We start from the raw sequence: 18,887 nt of genomic DNA on the forward strand, positions 1-18,887 counted from the left end.
ACATATCGTTTACTAATGAAGCCTCGGTTATTTTTACGCGTTCACTTGCTATTTGCTAAATGCAAGAGATGATGAAAAATATCACGTGCTAGTGGAAGACTCGAAGGAGAGTATCGGAGGCGCACTTGGCACCCGACAAACGTCACGCGACGTGGTGGACGTTAAATAAGTATATTCAATCTACTTGAGTCTCCGCCTCGATTCCGCAATACCTATATGCCTTTCACGGGCTCTGTCACCGTCCGCTAAACCCTTTCCACGTGTGCATCATAAAAATATTAGGAGAACTAGATCCATTCTCTTAATTTATTTTACTTGTGTTGCAATATTTTTTAATTTTTTAATTTATCATATTAATTTATTATTAGGATTACAATGTCTCATTTCACAATTCAAAATAACAAAATATTCCGTATAAGGTAAAAAATTCTTAAAAAACAAAAAAAATATTCATAAAATAACATAAGGTGTCACTTTGATTTATTCTGATTTTTTTTTTTTTTTTTGTTCTCCAAATTTCTCTGCTTGTGATTTGTGAACATAAGGCTTAGAATGTTACCTAGACGCAGGGAATTACAGCCCAACAACAGCTTTCATGACATATCGCGAACTGATAAGCGAGATGACCTATCACCTAGTTGATAAGCCAGTAGGCATCTCACTGATAGGTCGGTGTGAAACTGAAACCCTGCAAAACGCATCGAAGAAAGTGAGAACAAGTCGTCTCTCTTTCTCTGCTTTATCTTTTTCTATTTTTCTCTTGGCAGCTTTTTCGTCCACAACTGGTCTCGTTGAGCGACAGAGCATGGAACTACAAACCCTAGAGGCCTCCACTCCCAGCACTACCACCATATTCCCACCATAAAACCCACCAGACTCCGAAAAACGCCGTCGCGCAGACTTCAAAGCTCTGAATTTCCTCACCAACAGCTCTCTTTCTCTCTCTCTCTGCTAAACCCTATCTTTGCAAAAATCTCAAATCGTACCCATCAGAGAAAGCCCATTTCTTCGAAGTTGAAGTCGGGGCACGTTCTGTGGGGGCGAAAATGTCGTCTTTGAGCAGAGAATTGGTGTTTCTGATTCTCCAATTTCTCGAGGAAGAGAAGTTCAAGGAGACAGTGCACAAGTAAGATTCTTCTTTGTTATTATTGTTGCTATTTCTCTTTTCTGGGCGTGTTTTTGGGTTCTGAATACGGTGTCGCTTTGGGGGCATAGGCTGGAGCAAGAGTCGGGGTTCTTCTTCAACATGAAATACTTCGAAGAGCAGGCTTTGGCTGGAGAGTGGGATGAGGTCGAGAGGTACCTCTCTGGGTTCACCAAAGTCGACGATAACCGATACTCCATGAAGATTTTCTTCGAGATCAGAAAGCAGAAGTATCTCGAAGCTCTTGACAGGTACTTCAATCTCTCTCTCTCTCTCTCTCGGTATTTATATGTGTTTATGCTCTCTATTTTTTGGTTCATGTGGGGTTTTGCATTGCAAATTAAATTATAAAAATATATGCTTAGGCATGACAGAGCGAAGGCTGTAGAGATACTAGTGAAGGATTTGAAAGTTTTTGCTACATTCAATGAAGAACTGTACAAAGAAATTACTCAGCTTTTGACTCTTGAGAACTTCAGGTAATTTTTTAATTTAGTCCGTCTATGTTATTTTGAAGTTGTGTTGTGTTAGATACCGAAAAAAGAAGTTGGGTTATGCAAAAGGGATGGATTTGATGGTTTTTGATACCGAATTATGGAATTTGAGATGTATTGAAGTTGGGCATTTGGTTAACGCAGGGAAAATGAGCAGTTATCGAAGTATGGTGATACTAAATCGGCTCGAAGTATAATGCTGGTAGAGCTTAAGAAACTTATCGAAGCAAATCCTCTGTATCGAGAGAAGCTTGTTTTTCCCTCCTTGAAGGCGTCTCGCTTGCGAACTCTTATCAATCAAAGGTGGTTTTAGTGTTTTTGATGTTCCATTATTGAATATGAATACTCATCTATAAATTGCATTATTGCGAGATGGATACAATAAATGTTTCCAACCAATGTGATACGTTCTGTTGGTATACACATTAGTATAACTTTTTGCGGCGTTGAGTCTGATTAATGTATGTTTGGGTCCTGAAGTATTCATTTATGGTTTATGCAGCTTAAATTGGCAACACCAGCTTTGCAAGAACCCAAGGCCAAATCCTGATATCAAAACCTTGTTCACTGACCACATGTGTTCTCCTGCGAATGGGGCGCGTGCACCTACTCCAGTCACTCTTCCAGTTGCAGCTCTTGCAAAGCCTTCAACTTATGCTCCTCTTGGAGCACATGGTGGAGTATGATCATAACTGTCCCAATGGCTAAATTATCAATTTTGATGACCATCTTTTTCTGGTTCTAACCTGGGATGCCTTTTGGTTTGTAATATATGTGTAGCCTTTTCCACCAACTGCAGTGTCTGCCAATACTAATCCTTTAGCAGGATGGATGGCGAATACAAATCCTTCCTCATCTGTTCAATCAGCTGTTGCTGCTGCTTCATCATTACCTCTTCTACCCAATCAAGGTTATGTCTTCATTGTCATTGGAGCTGCCATTGTAGCACTTGCAAATATGCCAAAAATTAAGACACTCAGTGTACCGAGTTACATCTAATTTGTAGTAGTGCTTGTTGCCAAGTTTTTTATTTTGAAATACAATGTCAAATACCAAAGTAGTTTCTACTTATTTGCCTCCCCCCAACTCCTTACCCTTTTGAGTTGGGGTGTGACTGGGTTCCTGATCATTCTTCTATTTTGTCCAGTATTGCCTATAAACACTTCAGCAACTGTTGAAATGACTGATCATCTTCTTCTTCTTCTTTTTTGTGTGTGTGGTTGTGTGCGCGCTCTCAAAAGGATGATCGGAGAACAGAACCTATTCTTAATTCTTTGCATTTTTCCATCAGTATAGCTCACCCCGGTTTACTTTTTCCTCATAACAGTCTCTGTTTTGAAGCATCCAAGAACACCTTCAAATGCTCTTGCAATGATGGATTATCAAAGCACCGAGCACGATCAACTAATAAAACGTTTGCGGTCTGCACAATCTATTGATGAGGTATTGTTATACAGAGCTTGGATTTGTTTGTATGCAGTTCTGGATGCTTTGTTCTGGGTTTTGTGGTTGTGCTTTTGAATATTTTCATCGCTTCTAATTACAATGTCTCTTATTTTGTGTTTTCAGGTCACATATCCTGCTCCTCCCCAACAAGCTTCCGCGTCACCTGATGAGCTACCAAGAACCGTAGCTCGTGCCATTCATCAGGGTTCAACTGTGATAAGCATGGATTTTCATCCTTCTCACCAGACATTACTTGCTGGTAAGATAAATGTTGACAATCCAGAAAAGTTTTACCATAATATAGATTTAAAGTTCCACCTTTATGTTTAAAGTTTTGATGTAGCTTCTGTACCCTGTATGACTTGTTATATATTTTGAGTAGTTGGTTGCGGCAATGGTGAGATTGCACTATGGGAAGTTGGGCTGCGAGAGAAGCTGGTATCGAAGCCATTCAAGATATGCGATATGGCTGCTTGTTCTGTGCTATTTCAGGTCTATATCTCATCATTAAGTTAAAAAGCTTAAACTCAACTTCTTGAATTACATTTTTAAACATTTTTTTTCCAAGTACGGATGTTGATGATTGCCAGACTATATATAAGTGTAAAAGGCTGATACTGTTACCATTACTACTCTGATCAAGATAAACTTATGTGAACCTTTTGATTGGTCACATGATCTTTACATTAGCACTTAATAATGTATTGCTATTACATTTGCTGCTTCTATAAATGTTACCACTACTACTGCTGTTGTAAGTATTCTTAGACCCAATGATGCAAAGCATTGCGTCACTCTCGAGGAGGGAGAGAGAGAGAGAGAGAGAGAGAGGGGGGGGGGGGGGGGGGGGAGATGGCTGGCTTATTTTGTTGGAGTATCACATTGTTGCTAACTTGATTTTTGACAAATGAGAGATTCAACAATTGCAGCCACCATTTCTTGAGTACTGCGGATGACATGTTTATTTAGATATAAAATCAGCCCCTTGAGTCTGTAAGGAATAAAGCTGGATTGGAATCAAGTACCAGAGAAGGGATTGAGGCATAAACTAGCAGCAAGAGAGGGTGAGGGAGGGAGGGGTGGATTGCAATCAAGTACCGGAGAAGGGATTGAGGCATAAGCTAGCAGCATGATACGTTCAGAATTTTAGGGCTTACGTGGCAGTACACGTGGCAGTACCGAATCCCCAAGACAGCAGTGAATAAGGAGTATAATCTCCATATATTATTTCCTTAAGTATTTAGTTTAATAAGGAATGTATTTTCCATTAGTTATTTCCTTCTTAGTTTATTTTCCTACATTGTGTTATGACCGCTAGACCTAATGGTTATGTCTTATGACCTAGCCGTCATCTATTTAAGTGTAATCCTACTCAAGGAATAAGCATGTTGAATATTATGAAAACCTAAACCTTTTTGGTTGTTTTGGAGATCAAGGCTCTCTCGAAGTAGCCATTGGAGATCACGGCTCTCTCGAAGTAGCCTTTATCAATTTTCTTTTTTTCTTTTTACTATTTGATTGCATCACAGCAAGAGAGGGTGAGGGAGGGAGATGGCTGGCTTATTTTGTTGGAGTATCACATTGTTGCTAACTTGATTTTTGACAAATGAGAGATTCAACAATTGCAGCCACCATTTCTTGAGTAATGCGGATGACATGTTTATTTAGATATAAAATCAGCCCCTTGATCTCTTATAATTTGTCAAGCATGCAGAGATCATTTAACTTACTTTCCATCAGGAAAATTTTGTAACCAACACTGATACAGGCAGAATTCGTAAACTGGATTTTGAGCCTCAAATCTGAGCTAGAATTTCGTCTTGAAAAAAAGTTGGAATTCCTTCCCATGACACCCAAACAAGGATTTTCTTTGACAATTTAAAATTCTGCAATGTGCCCAATTCCGCCTACAGATACCATCTTTGAGAATTACTAAATAAAGTTTCAGCCAACATGTGTGATTTTTTCTCTCCCTTCCCCTTAGAGATGGAGTGTGGGTGTTCTTGCTAATTTGATGGCTTAAAATATCTCTCTAATTTCCCTTCTTAAATTCTTCTATCCTCTAAATTATAGACGGATTACATTATCCAGTATCACCATTGCTGCTACTACAAGCCTTTATATTACCTCTGCTGTGACTACTGCCGTTTAATTCAAGAGATATATGGCTCAAAAAATAATAAAAAAATAAAAAATTCAAGAGATATATGTATAAACTATTTGGTTGTCCGCATAAATCCTATTTTTTTCTCAAAGTAGGTGCTCAATAAGACTTTAACTTTTGGCCTTACTACTTTTAGTAATTCTTAAGGGAAACTACAACTATTGCAGCCATTGCTACATCTGATGCTTGATCAACAAAGAGAAAGCATTCTTCCCTTAGTTTTCATTTTTCAACCTTATGTGAGTTTTTTAACCCTTTAAATTTCCAACCTTTTCATCTTTGCCCAACTAGAGCTTTGCCGAGTTATTTGGAATTGACAAAATCACTTTGGATATATCATAGCGTTTGCATTATTATTGCTTGGAAGCACTTTTGCTGTTGAAATCAACGAAGCTTTGTTTAGACCTTTCAGGTTGAATTACCTGCATCCTCCCCTTTCATGCTCTCTTCACTCAGGTTTTGAGGAAATGATTCTTATTCTTATGGGTTTGCCTTCCTCCCCTGTAAACCTTAGTACTGTTACTAGTATAACTCTTCTGTAATATCAATGTCTGTTTTTCCAAACTTTATGAGGAGTTTTAGGTCAAATTGTTTCATTTGTGGTTTCTGATCATGATTTATACCTGATGCTGGAAGAATTGGAAGCAATTAAAGGTTGAATGTTACTAATTAAGAGTCCCTTACAGGGTGCTATTGTCAAAGATTCATCAATATCTGTCAGCCGTGTATCATGGAGTCCTGATGGAAATTTGATTGGTATGTCCACTGAAATAAATCTAGCATTAATTGATGTGCATTTGTGCTTCTCTATAGTGCTTCTGTTGTTGTTGCAGGGGTTGCATTTACAAAACATTTGATACATTTGTATGCTTACCATGGGTCCAATGATCTACGCCAGCATTTGGAGGCATGTTTTAATTCATTTTTTTTTTTTTAATATTTATCCAACAAGACGTTATTTGCAGTGGCAGAATGATGTTAGCACTCTGCTTTCTTGCAGATTGATGCTCATGTTGGCGGTGTGAATGACTTAGCATTCTCATACCCAAACAGGCAATTGTGTGTGGTAACTTGTGGAGATGATAAGTTAATAAAGGTAAGGGCCAGAAAAAAGTAGGTAGTGAATTTATTTTTGTTAACTTGATGGGTTTTTCCTTTTCACTGAATTTATAAGAAATTTATCAGGTTTGGGATTTGGCTGGAAGGAAGATTTTTAACTTTGAAGGTCATGAAGCACCTGTTTATTCTATTTGTCCTCACCACAAGGAAAATATTCAGGTTAGACAAATTATCTGGTCAAACTTTTGGTAGAAATTATTATAACATGCAAATTATAGGAGATCATTTTTTAGGGATGAGCTTAATTCTTTCTTCTTTCCAGTAATACAAATTTTTGCTGCAATATTGGTGATTGGTCAAGGAAAGACTCTGTGTATGTCGATATTGCTATAGATTTCAGAATAGTGGAAGTTACAAAAACCAAAGTTGTTACACCTAATTGATGTGTATCCCTTACAGGGTACTGCATGAAAGATAGCGGAATAAGAGTGTTGTACTTTTCATTTTGTTCCATGCCTTGAATTCTGTCAATATTATTATTGGAACGAAACAAGGCTGAGATAAACATATTTTAACTCAACAAAATGATATTTCTTGCTTGTATTTGAATCTTGCTGTTGCATTGAAGATGTGTCCCCCTCAATTCATGGTTTCTATCCATATCTTTGCAGTTTATATTTTCAACAGCTGTTGATGGGAAAATTAAGGCTTGGTTGTATGACAATGTGGGATCCAGGGTTGACTATGATGCTCCTGGACTGTGGTGCACCAGAATGCTCTACAGTGCTGATGGATGCAGGTAAGCGAAGAGCAAAATTTTAATGGTAATAAGTTATCCTTTTTTATTTGTGCGTTTATCATAAAAGGTGTAGAATCTGCTTCCCAAAAAAATAGATATATGAATTGAAAATCTCTCGCTCAAATTTCAGATTATTCTCTTGTGGGACGAGTAAAGACGGGGAATCTTTCCTAGTTGAATGGAATGAAAGTGAAGGAGCAATTAAGAGGACATATTCTGGGTTTAGAAAGAAATCTGATGGTGTTGTGCAATTTGACACAACACGAAACCACTTTTTGGCTGCTGGTGAGGAGAACCAGATAAAGTTTTGGGATATGGACAATGTGAATGTTCTTGCTAGTATAGATGCTGAGGGTGGGCTTCCAGTGAGTATTGTATATTGTTTTCATTAAAACATGCTCTAGTTTTTAGTCTGTTTTTTAATGTCATCATTGGGATAACTGCAGATTCTTCCTCGCTTGAGATTCAATAAAGAGGGAACTATGCTAGTTGTTACTACGGCAGACAACGGTTTCAAGATTCTTGCAAATGCTGATGGTCTCAGAACCTTGAGAACAATTGAAACCCGATCTAATGAATCATCCCGAGCACCAACTGAGATGAAGGTTGTTATCTTCCACCCATATGCCAAATCCCCCCTCCCTTCCTTTTGCGTGATTTATTTTTGCTTAGTACTTGCTTTGTTGCATGTTCATGGATCAGGTATCTAGCTCTGCTATGGTTGGAAACATCAACCCGGTTGTTACTAAAGTGGAACGCGTGGACAGAAGCTCTCCTGCCAGGCCTACTCCTGTCCTTGTATGCCATATTACTGACGTTAGTTAAAGCTTAGGGTTTATTCTGAGCTATGACCTGATGACTATTGATAATTTGATAGGCTGGAATGAACTTGAAATATTGAATGAACAGTTTTTTATTTTTTAAACTGTAAACATAACTCACCCACCTTTATGGGATTGAACACATGAACCCATGAACTCACAGTTCACTGATTGTTCATGGGTAGGAGATGCCATTCGGTCCAAAAGACGAAATCTACAGCTATTGCCTTTTAGCTAAGAGATTTGGTAGCCATAGTTGAATGTTGTAGTTTAATTAAGTTGTCTTTTAGGGCACTCAATAATTTTGTTTTATTTGCATTTAATTCTGATCATTGCTGTAGAATGGAGTGGATCCTATCAGTAGAGGCGTAGAAAGGCAAAGAAGTTTAGATGATGTATCTGATAAAACCAAACCTTCGGAACTGGTTGAAATTGTTGAACGTGTTCAGTGTAGAGCGGTAACAATGCCAGATAGCATAGATCCAGCTAACAAGGTTTTTTTTTTAATTTTTTAATTTTATTGATTTTAATTTCATAAGTAGATATAATTCATCTCCTGGCCATCAAGTTTATAATTTTAAATGGTCTCATTTGCTTTAAGGTTGCTCGGCTTCTTTACACAAATTCTGGTGCTGGCATTCTTGCACTTGGTTCAAATGGAGTCCAGAAGCTTTGGAAGTGGAACCGCAATGAACAAAACCCCAGTGGAAAGGTGATGGATTTATACCTATAAAAATATACAAACATATATGTATATGTACATGATTCTTGATTGCATTTAATGTCCTGTTAAGCTGCATAAGGAATACATTACCTGTTGTACGTATTATATATCTCTATATGCATGGTTTATGTAGAACACTTGCAGCAAATAACCATGAAAGATTTCTGACTCCTTGTTGGGTTTGTAGGCCACTGCCTGTGTTGTTCCACAACATTGGCTGCCAAATAGCGGTCTTGTTATGACTAATGATGTCCCAGAAAATTTGGAAGATGCCGTTCCCTGTGTAGCACTCTCAAAGAATGATTCCTATGTAATGTCTGCCTGTGGTGGAAAAGTTTCATTGTTCAATATGATGACTTTTAAGGTATGTTCGTACTTTTTTGGTTTATATAATCACCATCAGCTTCTGTATGAGCTGTATGTGTTGTGAATTTTTGGTTTACAATCAACAAAGTATGTATTTTGGGTTGAAATTGCTTTAATTTGTAGGTGATGACTACTTTTATGCCACCTCCGCCAGCCTCAACCTTTCTCGCTTTTCATCCTCAAGATAATAACGTCATAGCAATTGGAATGGAAGACTCAACCATTCACATGTACAATGTTAGGGTGGATGAGGTAATTGATTTAAGCATCTTCTAGTCTCATATATGGATTTTAATTTCTCTGTTGATTGTGAGTAAGAAATTAACCGCTCTGCTGTTAGGTCAAAACAAAACTTAAAGGTCACCACAAGCGTATCACTGGTTTAGCTTTTTCCTCCAATCTTAACGTCCTGGTTTCATCAGGTGCTGATGCTCAGGTATGTTGCATCCTTGATTCTTCTATGTCATCCCTACCTATTACTTATCTTATGTTATTTTCTTCTGTCTTTACCATTTTTATTTTGCTTATTTATAATTTCTGTTGCTTGTAAATGGGGTGGTGGTCTGATGTATCTTGAAACGAAAGGATGAAGTTGTATAATCGATAAAAATATCTTTTTCGCTTAGAGACTTTTTTTCTTAAAAAAACTATTGACAGGTGGCTCTTATGCCTTATGATATGTTTCAGCCCATTTAATTGTTGGTATTGTATCAACCAATGCTTTTTGGCAGCTTTGCTTTTGGAGCACTGAATCTTGGGAGAAGAGGAAATCAGTTACAATTCAACTGCCTGCTGGAAAGGTGCCTGTTGGTGACACTAGAGTGCAGTTCCACTCTGATCAAATCCGCTTGTTGGTATGCCATGAGACACAGCTAGCAGTGTATGATGCTTCCAAGATGGAACGCATTCGGCAGGTAATAGATGTCACTTAGATACGTAATTTATGTTCGTAGGTAAGTGGGGAACAGACTCCTAACATGTTCTTTAACTGCAGTGGGTGCCACAAGATATATTGTCTGCACCCATATCTTGTGCAACGTATTCCTGCAACAGCCAACTAGTTTATTCTAGTTTCACCGATGGTAATATTGGAGTTTTTGACGCTGATAATCTGAGATTAAGATGTCATATTGCACCATCCGCATACTTATACCAGGCATTGTCAAACAGGTATGGCTTTCTACTACAGTAAAAACTGTTAGAATATAATTTAAATTGATTAAATTCATCTATTCTTATCAGCTTAAGCTTGTGGGATTAGCGATGGTTTAACATGGTATCAGAACCAGAGGGCATGAGTTCGAACTCCGACTCTATTTACCCTTATTTCAATTAAATATTTCATGTGTTAGGCTTCACATATTAAGGTGAAGTTTAAACCAAAACGTGAGGAGTGTTAGAATATATAAATTAAATAATTAAATTCATCAATTTCTATCAGTTTAAAGTAGTAGGATTAGAGGTGATTTAATATTATATGAAATCCAGAGCTCAAAGGTCATGAGTTCGAACCCTAACTCCATCATTCACCCTTCAATTAAACACTCCACGTGTTGGGTCTCACTTATTAAAAATGAATTTGAGCTCACATGTGAGGGAGTGTTAAAGTATTCATTAAATGATTAAATTTACCCATTTCTATTAGCTTAAACTTTTGGAATAAGTGGTAATTTAACACAAACTACCAATGGATTTATCTGGTGTGACAATAGGCATTATGTATCTGTTCTACTGCATGTTTCTACTTATGCTAATTGCTTATTTAAAAGAAAAAAGAAGTCACCTTTTAGGGACAATGAATAGCATCCTCTCATATAGTCAGCTTTACTCAACTAACAACCATTCATCATGAATTATATATTAATGTTTAATTTTATCTATGTTTTACTCTGACAGCCAAACTTTGTACCCGGTAGTTATTACTGCACACCCTCAGGAGCCAAATCAGTTGGCCGTTGGACTAACAGATGGATCTGTTAAAGTTATAGAGCCCTCAGACTCCGAGGGGAAGTGGGTAGCCGCAGTGTCTGTTGATAATGGAATACAGAATGGCAGGACAGGTTCATCTTCCAACGCTAACAATCCTGCTTCATAGCAGCTCCAAATATGAAAAACATGTGCATTACGAAATCTTAATTTATATTTTATTCATGTATAATATATTACTAGTAGGGTGGCTATTCATGTAAGCCTCACCAAATGTGAGCATAGGAAAATGGGTTAAAGCAAGATAAATTCGTGTATATTCTGAAAGAAGAGATTTAATTATTTCTTGAAATGTAAGTTAATTTTCTGCCTCTTCACTGTTTGTTCTGTTTGTATTCGATTGATTGGTAACAATAGAATTTACGGAAAGCTGACTATGTAGAGGATGGAGAAATGGAAAACTGGTGCGGTTGATGTGTTGTTTTACTGTTCTTCTGGTATAAAATTACAGAGTCAAGTCTCACCAGTTCTTAAATGATGCCTGAGAGGGGTTTTCCTTGTCAATCTTTCAGCCATAGTATAATTGAATTTATATTTGTTCTTTAGTTGCTTTGTCGGAATTACTTTATTCTGTCATCACTTTGTCTTTCGAATCCTATATTAGTTGTAATGATATCATTTTCTTGTGTGCCCAAGATAGAAGGTGTTAAAAAAGCATACAGTTAAAGGGTAAGGTTGATAAATTCGAATCTGTGTCTCTCCTTTGAGACAGAACTCTGTTACGGGGATTGCATATATATATATATAATTTTTTTTTTTTTTTTTCTTTCCTTCTTTTGTGGCTAGGGTTAGCTGAATAATTCGATATTCGGGTTTATCTTTTGTTATTGGATTTAGGATTAACTTGATTATTATTATTATTATTGTTACCTTAGAAATAGTTTATTTAAGCAAGTTATAAAACTGATAAAAGCATCAATGAAAATATAGCTCAGCAACCTTTATTGTGATTATTCCTTTTTGGATCTATATGGGACTGACTTGTTGTGTAAAGAGGGCACAGACGTTCACCAGCCGCACATCTGTAACGTCATATTCAGAGAAATAATGAAAATGAAAGCCTAGATGCAATTCGATCGGTTGGAGGGAAAAAAAAAAAAATAAATAAATTCCTGAAGAATATATACGCAAATTGCAGTGGTCCAATTATGGGTGAATAGAAACTGGATCGAGTACAGTTTGAGGCTGGCGAAACAATGTGCTGTACTTTTCATGCGTTGGCAAAATCCAGTGCCTTTTTTTTAACCGAAGTAGTAGTGTTCGGTTAAAGCAGATTGCAAATGGAATAGTAGTCTGTGATAATTTGGATGGTGCCAAATCTAATTATTTGGCTGAAGTTGAACACCCTTTCCCTTTCAATGTCCAATCTTCACCCGAAACTGCTTTTTCCAGTTCCTTGTATTATGATTGTCGAACAAAACAAAAGATGGATAGCCACATGTTGGGCATGTAGTTCTTTTAATTGCATCACCAGAAGACGTTTGGTTCTGGTTCGTGGGGTCTAACGACTAGGAGATGGCATGTGGTCTTGGCCAAGGAAAACGATGACACAGACAAAAGGGCAATTATAGGGCTATTTTCTTGCTTGTGCCTCACCCTGCCTTGACGTGGGCATGTTTGTTCATTTGAGTCAATATTCAATACTGTGCAGGTGTGGGGTACACCTGATAGCAGGGCTTTTCAGCCACGGAATTTTCTTGCTGCAAGCTTGCAACAGCAGCAATATGGCATGTTAACGTCGGCACGGACAGCTCGAATGGAAGCCTCAATGGTGTTTTATATAGCTCAAGGTCTTGTGTTTGAGTCCGGACCTGAGCGATACATGTGGTTTGTGGGCGATTGAAGGTATCCCGAGTTTACTCTACCAAGGTCGGTTACGTGCTTATAGCCGATCAGGATCCTTCTTAATTAAGGTGGTTTTTTTAGGGGTTGCTTAGGTGCTTAGCCGTTCACACTGCCCGACATGTACCACTTTTCTGCGATATCAACAAAAGTCTTTCAGCCTTTTGGCGATTCAGACTCGAATGCGAAAAGCTATAATCTATATAGCAAATAATTCATAAGAATTTCGTAAAACTTTCAACTTTTAAAAGGTGCGTGCTTCTTCGTATTAAGATATCTAGTGGGGCTGTACAAAGAAGAAGCAAATCATGACCATTCTCTCACAAATTTCATTTATGAAAATAATGTATAAAATGATGATTAACCGTGCATATTAAGCATTTTCCTTCTCGAATCATGGGCAGGCCGGCACCTATAGAATGGTGGAAAATCAAGTGAATTCCAAAGACTTTGAATTAATTCTATGAAACAGAATTAATGAGCATTAATTAATTAATTAATTAAAAATATATAATTAGCGGTAATTTCTTGTCCAAGTGGTGTATATCTCACGGGTCTTTCATTTCATTTCACTTCACATGTTTGGTTCCATGAACCTGAGGTTCCATTGGTCCAGCAGTGCAAAGAAAACTCAATAATTTACGACCAAACCCGCGGAACATCAATGCGTGTGTGTGTGCGTTGTGTTGGGGTTATGTTCTGTCAAGTGATTGACGCCAGGCTGGCGGGTTGGACATGATTGAGGTGGATCCCACCTTCCCCCATTCTTCTCTGTCAACCCACATGCGGTCTCAATGCCCCATGCACTCCGTCACTTACTTTTTATTCCCTTTATTTTCTATCACCCCGCAGGTCACGCACTTTCCCATACCACCCACATAATTTGCCTACGTGTCGCAATGGGTACGCACCTAAACAGGAAGACAAACGGCTCTGGCCGAGTGCCGCCACACGGTGTCATGGAACTGATGGGTCAATTTATCAAATGGTTTTCTCATTTTGTCCTTGCACTAATCGATTCTTAACAAATGTAAGCAAACAAAGACACTATTCCAACTCTCTCTCTCTCTCTCTCTCTCTCTCTCTCTGTATAGCTCTATTGCTCTCTCTCTCTCTCTCTCTCTCTTTAATGGAGGGCCGTTTCAAACAATTTTGTCGGCGAGAGACGTTATTAATCATATAGAAATATATGATAATTACCAATTAGTGCCAATAAGTATTATTGTATTCTTTTCGCACTTTGCTGAGCTAGATTTTTGCTTGTATGCGTGGAATTCTTTCATTTTTACGGTGCAGTTGTTTTCCATGCCATATATAAGCATTAGTTTTTGGTGTCATTTACATAATTAATGCTTATAATAAGCACCTACACTTACACAGAGAGCTCCCCTGTTTTTTGGGTGGTTCCTCTTCCTCTTCCTCTGCTTCTTTTTTCTGTTTCTCTGCTTCAATTTTTTCATTTTTGGTGTTTGGGCTTCAGCAGTACCTGTTCTTGTCTCTTTGGTCATTGCATCTGAGGCTTTTGTCCCATGAAGATGATAGTAAGTACGTTTCTTTTTTCTTTTTTCTGAGTTTTTTGTATTTTTCCCTTTTGTTTTGTTTGTTTTGTTTGTTTTGTTTGTTTTCTTTTGCTGAATCTGGAACTTCAGAACTTGATTGTTTGAGTTTGATCTTTATTGCCGATGTATTTGGTTGACTCTTTCTTTTTTGTTGGTGGGTGTTGCAGATTTTTGCTATGATCAATGGTTTTTTTGAGTGGGGAATTCACTTTAAATCAATCTATCAATCTTTCTATGTGTACTAATGTCTTTCGTTTTGTTCTAGTATTTCTACACAAACAAATGATCGTTGGTGTTGGATACATGTTATAATCAGTTTGTCATGATCTTTTAGATTTCTATACTCAGTTGTTTCTTAGTCCAAGTATAAATTCGCTCATGTGCCTGCAGCTTGAATTTCTCAAAGTAAGAATTTTTGGAATTTGTTTATTTCTGTGTTTTTCAGTTTGGAAACGCACATTACATTTGTTTGTCTTTATGATACTACAATGGGCAGCATATTCTAGCTGCGTGTGCGTTTTGTGTGAGTGTGTGTCCTTTAATTCTCTTGAAATTTGCATTGATGATACTCTTTTGTATAACGGATTTATAGGTTTTGTGAAATCCATTATTGGGGTTTATCATCTGACCAAAATTTTCATTTTTGTTTGTTTCTCTTTAATTTCTTTATTAGCAATTAATAAATTTTTACTGATAGAAAGTCTCCTGAGAATCAGTTGCTTGCGTTTTTCTTCTTTTTCCCGCCTTGCAGGTGGCACTGCTCTTGCTGCTGGCGTTGAGCAATGCTGTCAAAATTAATGGAGAAGAGAGTGATGGACAGTGTGATAATAAGTTGACATTGGATCCAAGACCACACAGTGTGTCCATCTTGGAGTTTGGTGCTGTGGGAGATGGCAAAACATTGAATACCATAGCCTTCCGGAATGCCATTTTCTATCTCAAGTCCTTCGCTGATAAGGGTGGTGCCCAGCTTTATGTGCCTCCGGGAAGGTGGCTTACAGGAAGCTTCAATCTTACCAGCCACCTTACACTCTTCTTGGAAAAAGGTGCTGTCATTCTTGGATCTCAGGTACTTTTTTGCTCCTTGCGTTTTCTCAGCATTCTTAGTTGTTTCCTCTTATTTTTTGGCTTTTTTACTGGTGTGAAGATATAGTGCAAGAAATACTTCTAACAACATGAGTGATTTTTGTTAGCCTTGGATTTTCTCACACACTTTCATTTGTTAAGGACCCATCTCACTGGGAAGTTGTTGATCCCTTACCCTCATATGGTAGGGGGATTGACCTTCCTGGAGGAAGGTATCGAAGCTTGATAAATGGATATATGTTACACGACGTGGTGATTACAGGTATATACCGTATATGTAACTTTGAGTGTTTTTTTTTTTTTTTTTTTTTTTTTTGCTGTTGAAATGTTATTTAGTAGATTGTTATACGACTCTCATACAACTGAGATGACTTTGACAGTGAAACTCAGCCATCGATTTTTCTTTATTTTCAAATCCATATTGATCAAAATGCTGATTTTCACTACTACGTCATCCCAGTTGTATGTCACTCATAACAGTTTACTAAATAGCATTTCTCTTTTCACAAATGTTTTCTGTATAGGCTGTGCCTCATATGAGCATCCTTGTTTACTGCACTAGGTGATAATGGAACCATCGATGGCCAGGGCTCAGTTTGGTGGGATTGGTACAGTTATCAGTCTTTGAACTACAGCCGGCCCCATCTTGTGGAGTTTATATCGTCTGAAAATGTAGTAGTTTCAAATCTTACTTTCTTGAATGCCCCTGCATATTGCATCCATCCAGTCTATTGCAGGTAGATATGTTTTAAAGCCCTGGTGACTGGTATACGCTTGTTTTCTAAAAATTGAATCAATTTCCTAACAATTGGAGGTAATTGGATTCCATGCAGTAATGTGCACGTTCAGAATGTCTCAGTCTCTGCTCCTTCTGAATCTCCTTACACCGTTGGTATAGTCCCAGGTCAGTATGTAAATTTTGCTGACTCTCGCATCAAGTACTTTTCTTCAGAAATCTGTATCTGGCCCATCTGGCCATCTCTATTTTGTTAATTATATAAAAAAACAATATATCATTCTAATTCCTTACTGGGTTCCTTGGGTCTTGCGTTAAACATTGCACAGTTGTAATAGAAATTGTTTTCTCTTGATCGTTTGTGGTTTGTCAAGCATGCTATCAAAAGAATCATAGACATGTAATTATATGGTTTTTCTGTTATGAATTTGTGAGAGAAATTAGTTCTTGTTTGAGGTGTAGTCCAGGGGGTCTCACAAAGCTACAAGGTTCGCTTGTAGTGCTTTGGTAAACAACAATCAGGAGAAGACTGCATTTTTTAAAAATAAAATAAGAAACAAGAAGAAAGAAACACATTATAAATGTTTCCTCTACAGTTGAATTGAATTTTGTGAGCTCTGTTTGGGATTTTAAAACACTTTTAAAATTTGAAAAGCATTGAGTAGGTGGCGGAAGTTCATTCCATGGAAAATGAGCGAACTTCGTAGAGCATAGTTGATTTGTTGACATTTTTTAGTCGTATTAAAGATTCACAGTGATTGCAATCACTTTATAATGATAGAGTGATTGCTTCTTCTGCCTGAACCAAGGAATCCCTTTGATGTGATGCAAAATTGATCTTGTTTTATCGACATAATCCCAAATGAGAAATACTACATGTACAGATGTATTGCCAAGTGCACACTCTTTGACATGGCAGTGAAAATTATTATTAGATTTTGGATGGATTACCTTTAGATTTTGGATCAAATTGTAATTTTTACTTCCACGTCAGTGAGTATGCACTTGAAAGTGTGTAGTTGGGAGTGCATGTAGCATTTCTCATTTCAAATTAGACGTACTTGCCAACTAAGATCAACTTCCTCCTTTAGTCAATTTACAAATTAGACACACGTAAATGAGTGTGCACTTGAAAGTGTGTAGTTGGGAGCGCATGTAGCATTTCTCATCTCAAATTAGACATACTTGCCAATTAAAATCAACTTCCTCCTTTAGTCAATTTACAAATCTCTCTCTCTCTCTCTCTCTCTCTCTCTCTCTCTCTCTCTCTCTCTCTCTCATTTCAGGTTTATTATTTATATTTTGAGATGATTACACTAGAAGATTTTTGCTTAAACATGTTTGTATTGTGTTGCGCTTTTCAGATTCTTCTGATAATGTGTGCATAGAGGACTGTGTCATTGACATGGGCTATGATGCCATTGCACTCAAGAGTGGTTGGGATGAGTATGGTATTGCTTATGGCAGACCCACCACAAACGTACACATCAGAAGGGTCCACTTGAAATCACATTCAGGCTCTTCCCTTGCTTTTGGCAGTGAGATGTCTGGTGGCATTTCTGATGTGCATGTTGAGCAGGCACATATATACAACTCATTTAGCGGTATTGAGTTTAGAACTAGCAAGGGCAGAGGTGGTTACATTAAAAGAATCATCATTTCAGATGTTGTAATGGAAAGCATCTACTTGGCATTTGCCGCCACTGGTCAGTGCAGCTCCCATCCAGACGACAAGTATGATCCTAATGCTCTCCCTCTTTTGGATCACATCACCTTGCAGGATGTGATTGGCACAAACATCACAATTGCTGGAAGCTTTACAGGGATACAAGAATCACCTTTTACTTCTATCTGTCTCTTCAATGTCTCCTTATCAATTACTCCTGGATCTCCCACATCTTGGGTATGTTCCAATGTGTTTGGCATTGCGGAATCTGTGTTCCCTGAACCTTGCCCTGACCTTGAGAGCTCATATTCAAATTCTTCCTTGGCTTGCTTTTCCCTCATGCATTTAAATGGAAAAGCTGCGGCCTTATGATACCATTCCTTCATACTACAACCATTCTCTTCAGTCTTCAGCCCCACCTTACAATTTACCATTCCAAATTAGGCCACATTCTTTTCCAATAAGACACATGTTTACACTATTTGTTTCTTCATCCCCTATATTTGCATTCCTGCGTGTTTCGATGTGCAGCTTATTTGTACAGCTTCATTTCTTCATTCATGTGTAAGGAAATTTTTGGTAGTGATGGTGCAGAGGTACTCTCATGTTGTTAGTATTGCAGTGTAATTTCATTTGTAAAATGTTTACTTGATGTGGAGTGACATGTCAAATAAGATGGTAGATATGGAAGGAAATTTCAAAAGGAGCCATGTGATTGAAATGAAGGGTTTTTGGTCATCAAAGTAAAAGATAGAATGGATGAGTTGATTACGTTTTACTTCTTTCCCCTTGATTCTCTTTGCCAATGTCTTTTCTTCTTCCCTTCTTCTTCTTTCCTCATAATGTCTGATACTATATTCTTCCCAAATGTGACTCTATCTAAATTCAAGCTGGAAAATAGAAATCGAGGTTCGGTTTCTTGGTCTTGACTAATAATTCTGGGCAAATGTATTAGAGCAGAGATTAAAAAAACAAAAATGGAAGCTTCACTGTAC

At 37.6% G+C, this 18,887-nt stretch overlaps 2 protein-coding genes across 3 annotated transcripts; both read left to right on the plus strand.

Annotated features, from left to right (window-relative positions):
* Nucleotides 1–711: 711 nt before the first annotated feature.
* LOC133880957 (topless-related protein 2) lies at nt 712–11,316 on the plus strand. 2 transcript variants are annotated; one of them, XM_062319931.1, is made up of 25 exons: nt 712–1,126; nt 1,216–1,395; nt 1,510–1,623; nt 1,783–1,941; nt 2,141–2,318; nt 2,419–2,548; nt 2,966–3,081; nt 3,208–3,343; nt 3,467–3,576; nt 5,935–6,004; nt 6,082–6,155; nt 6,249–6,344; nt 6,434–6,526; nt 6,979–7,106; nt 7,237–7,471; nt 7,553–7,711; nt 7,809–7,922; nt 8,269–8,421; nt 8,529–8,639; nt 8,839–9,015; nt 9,141–9,269; nt 9,358–9,453; nt 9,749–9,931; nt 10,012–10,187; nt 10,914–11,316. In XM_062319931.1, exons 1-25 carry the CDS (start codon nt 1,047–1,049, stop codon nt 11,110–11,112), a joined length of 3,396 nt encoding a protein of 1,131 aa, XP_062175915.1. In that variant the 5' UTR covers nt 712–1,046; the 3' UTR covers nt 11,113–11,316. The 2 variants fall into 2 exon arrangements, with proteins under 2 accessions (XP_062175915.1, XP_062175921.1); XM_062319937.1 differs by having other exon boundaries at nt 713–1,126; nt 7,809–7,904.
* A 2,634-nt stretch (nt 11,317–13,950) lies between these two features.
* Nucleotides 13,951–18,670, plus strand: LOC133880975 (probable polygalacturonase). Its single transcript, XM_062319944.1, has 6 exons — nt 13,951–14,386; nt 15,156–15,473; nt 15,632–15,752; nt 16,053–16,227; nt 16,324–16,394; nt 17,591–18,670. Exons 1-6 carry the CDS (start codon nt 14,375–14,377, stop codon nt 18,262–18,264), a joined length of 1,371 nt encoding a protein of 456 aa, XP_062175928.1. The 5' UTR covers nt 13,951–14,374; the 3' UTR covers nt 18,265–18,670.
* Nucleotides 18,671–18,887: the final 217 nt, after the last annotated feature.

The sequence above is a fragment of the Alnus glutinosa genome, chromosome 1 (genome assembly GCF_958979055.1).
Source record: "Alnus glutinosa chromosome 1, dhAlnGlut1.1, whole genome shotgun sequence".
Taxonomy (NCBI): domain Eukaryota; kingdom Viridiplantae; phylum Streptophyta; class Magnoliopsida; order Fagales; family Betulaceae; genus Alnus; species Alnus glutinosa.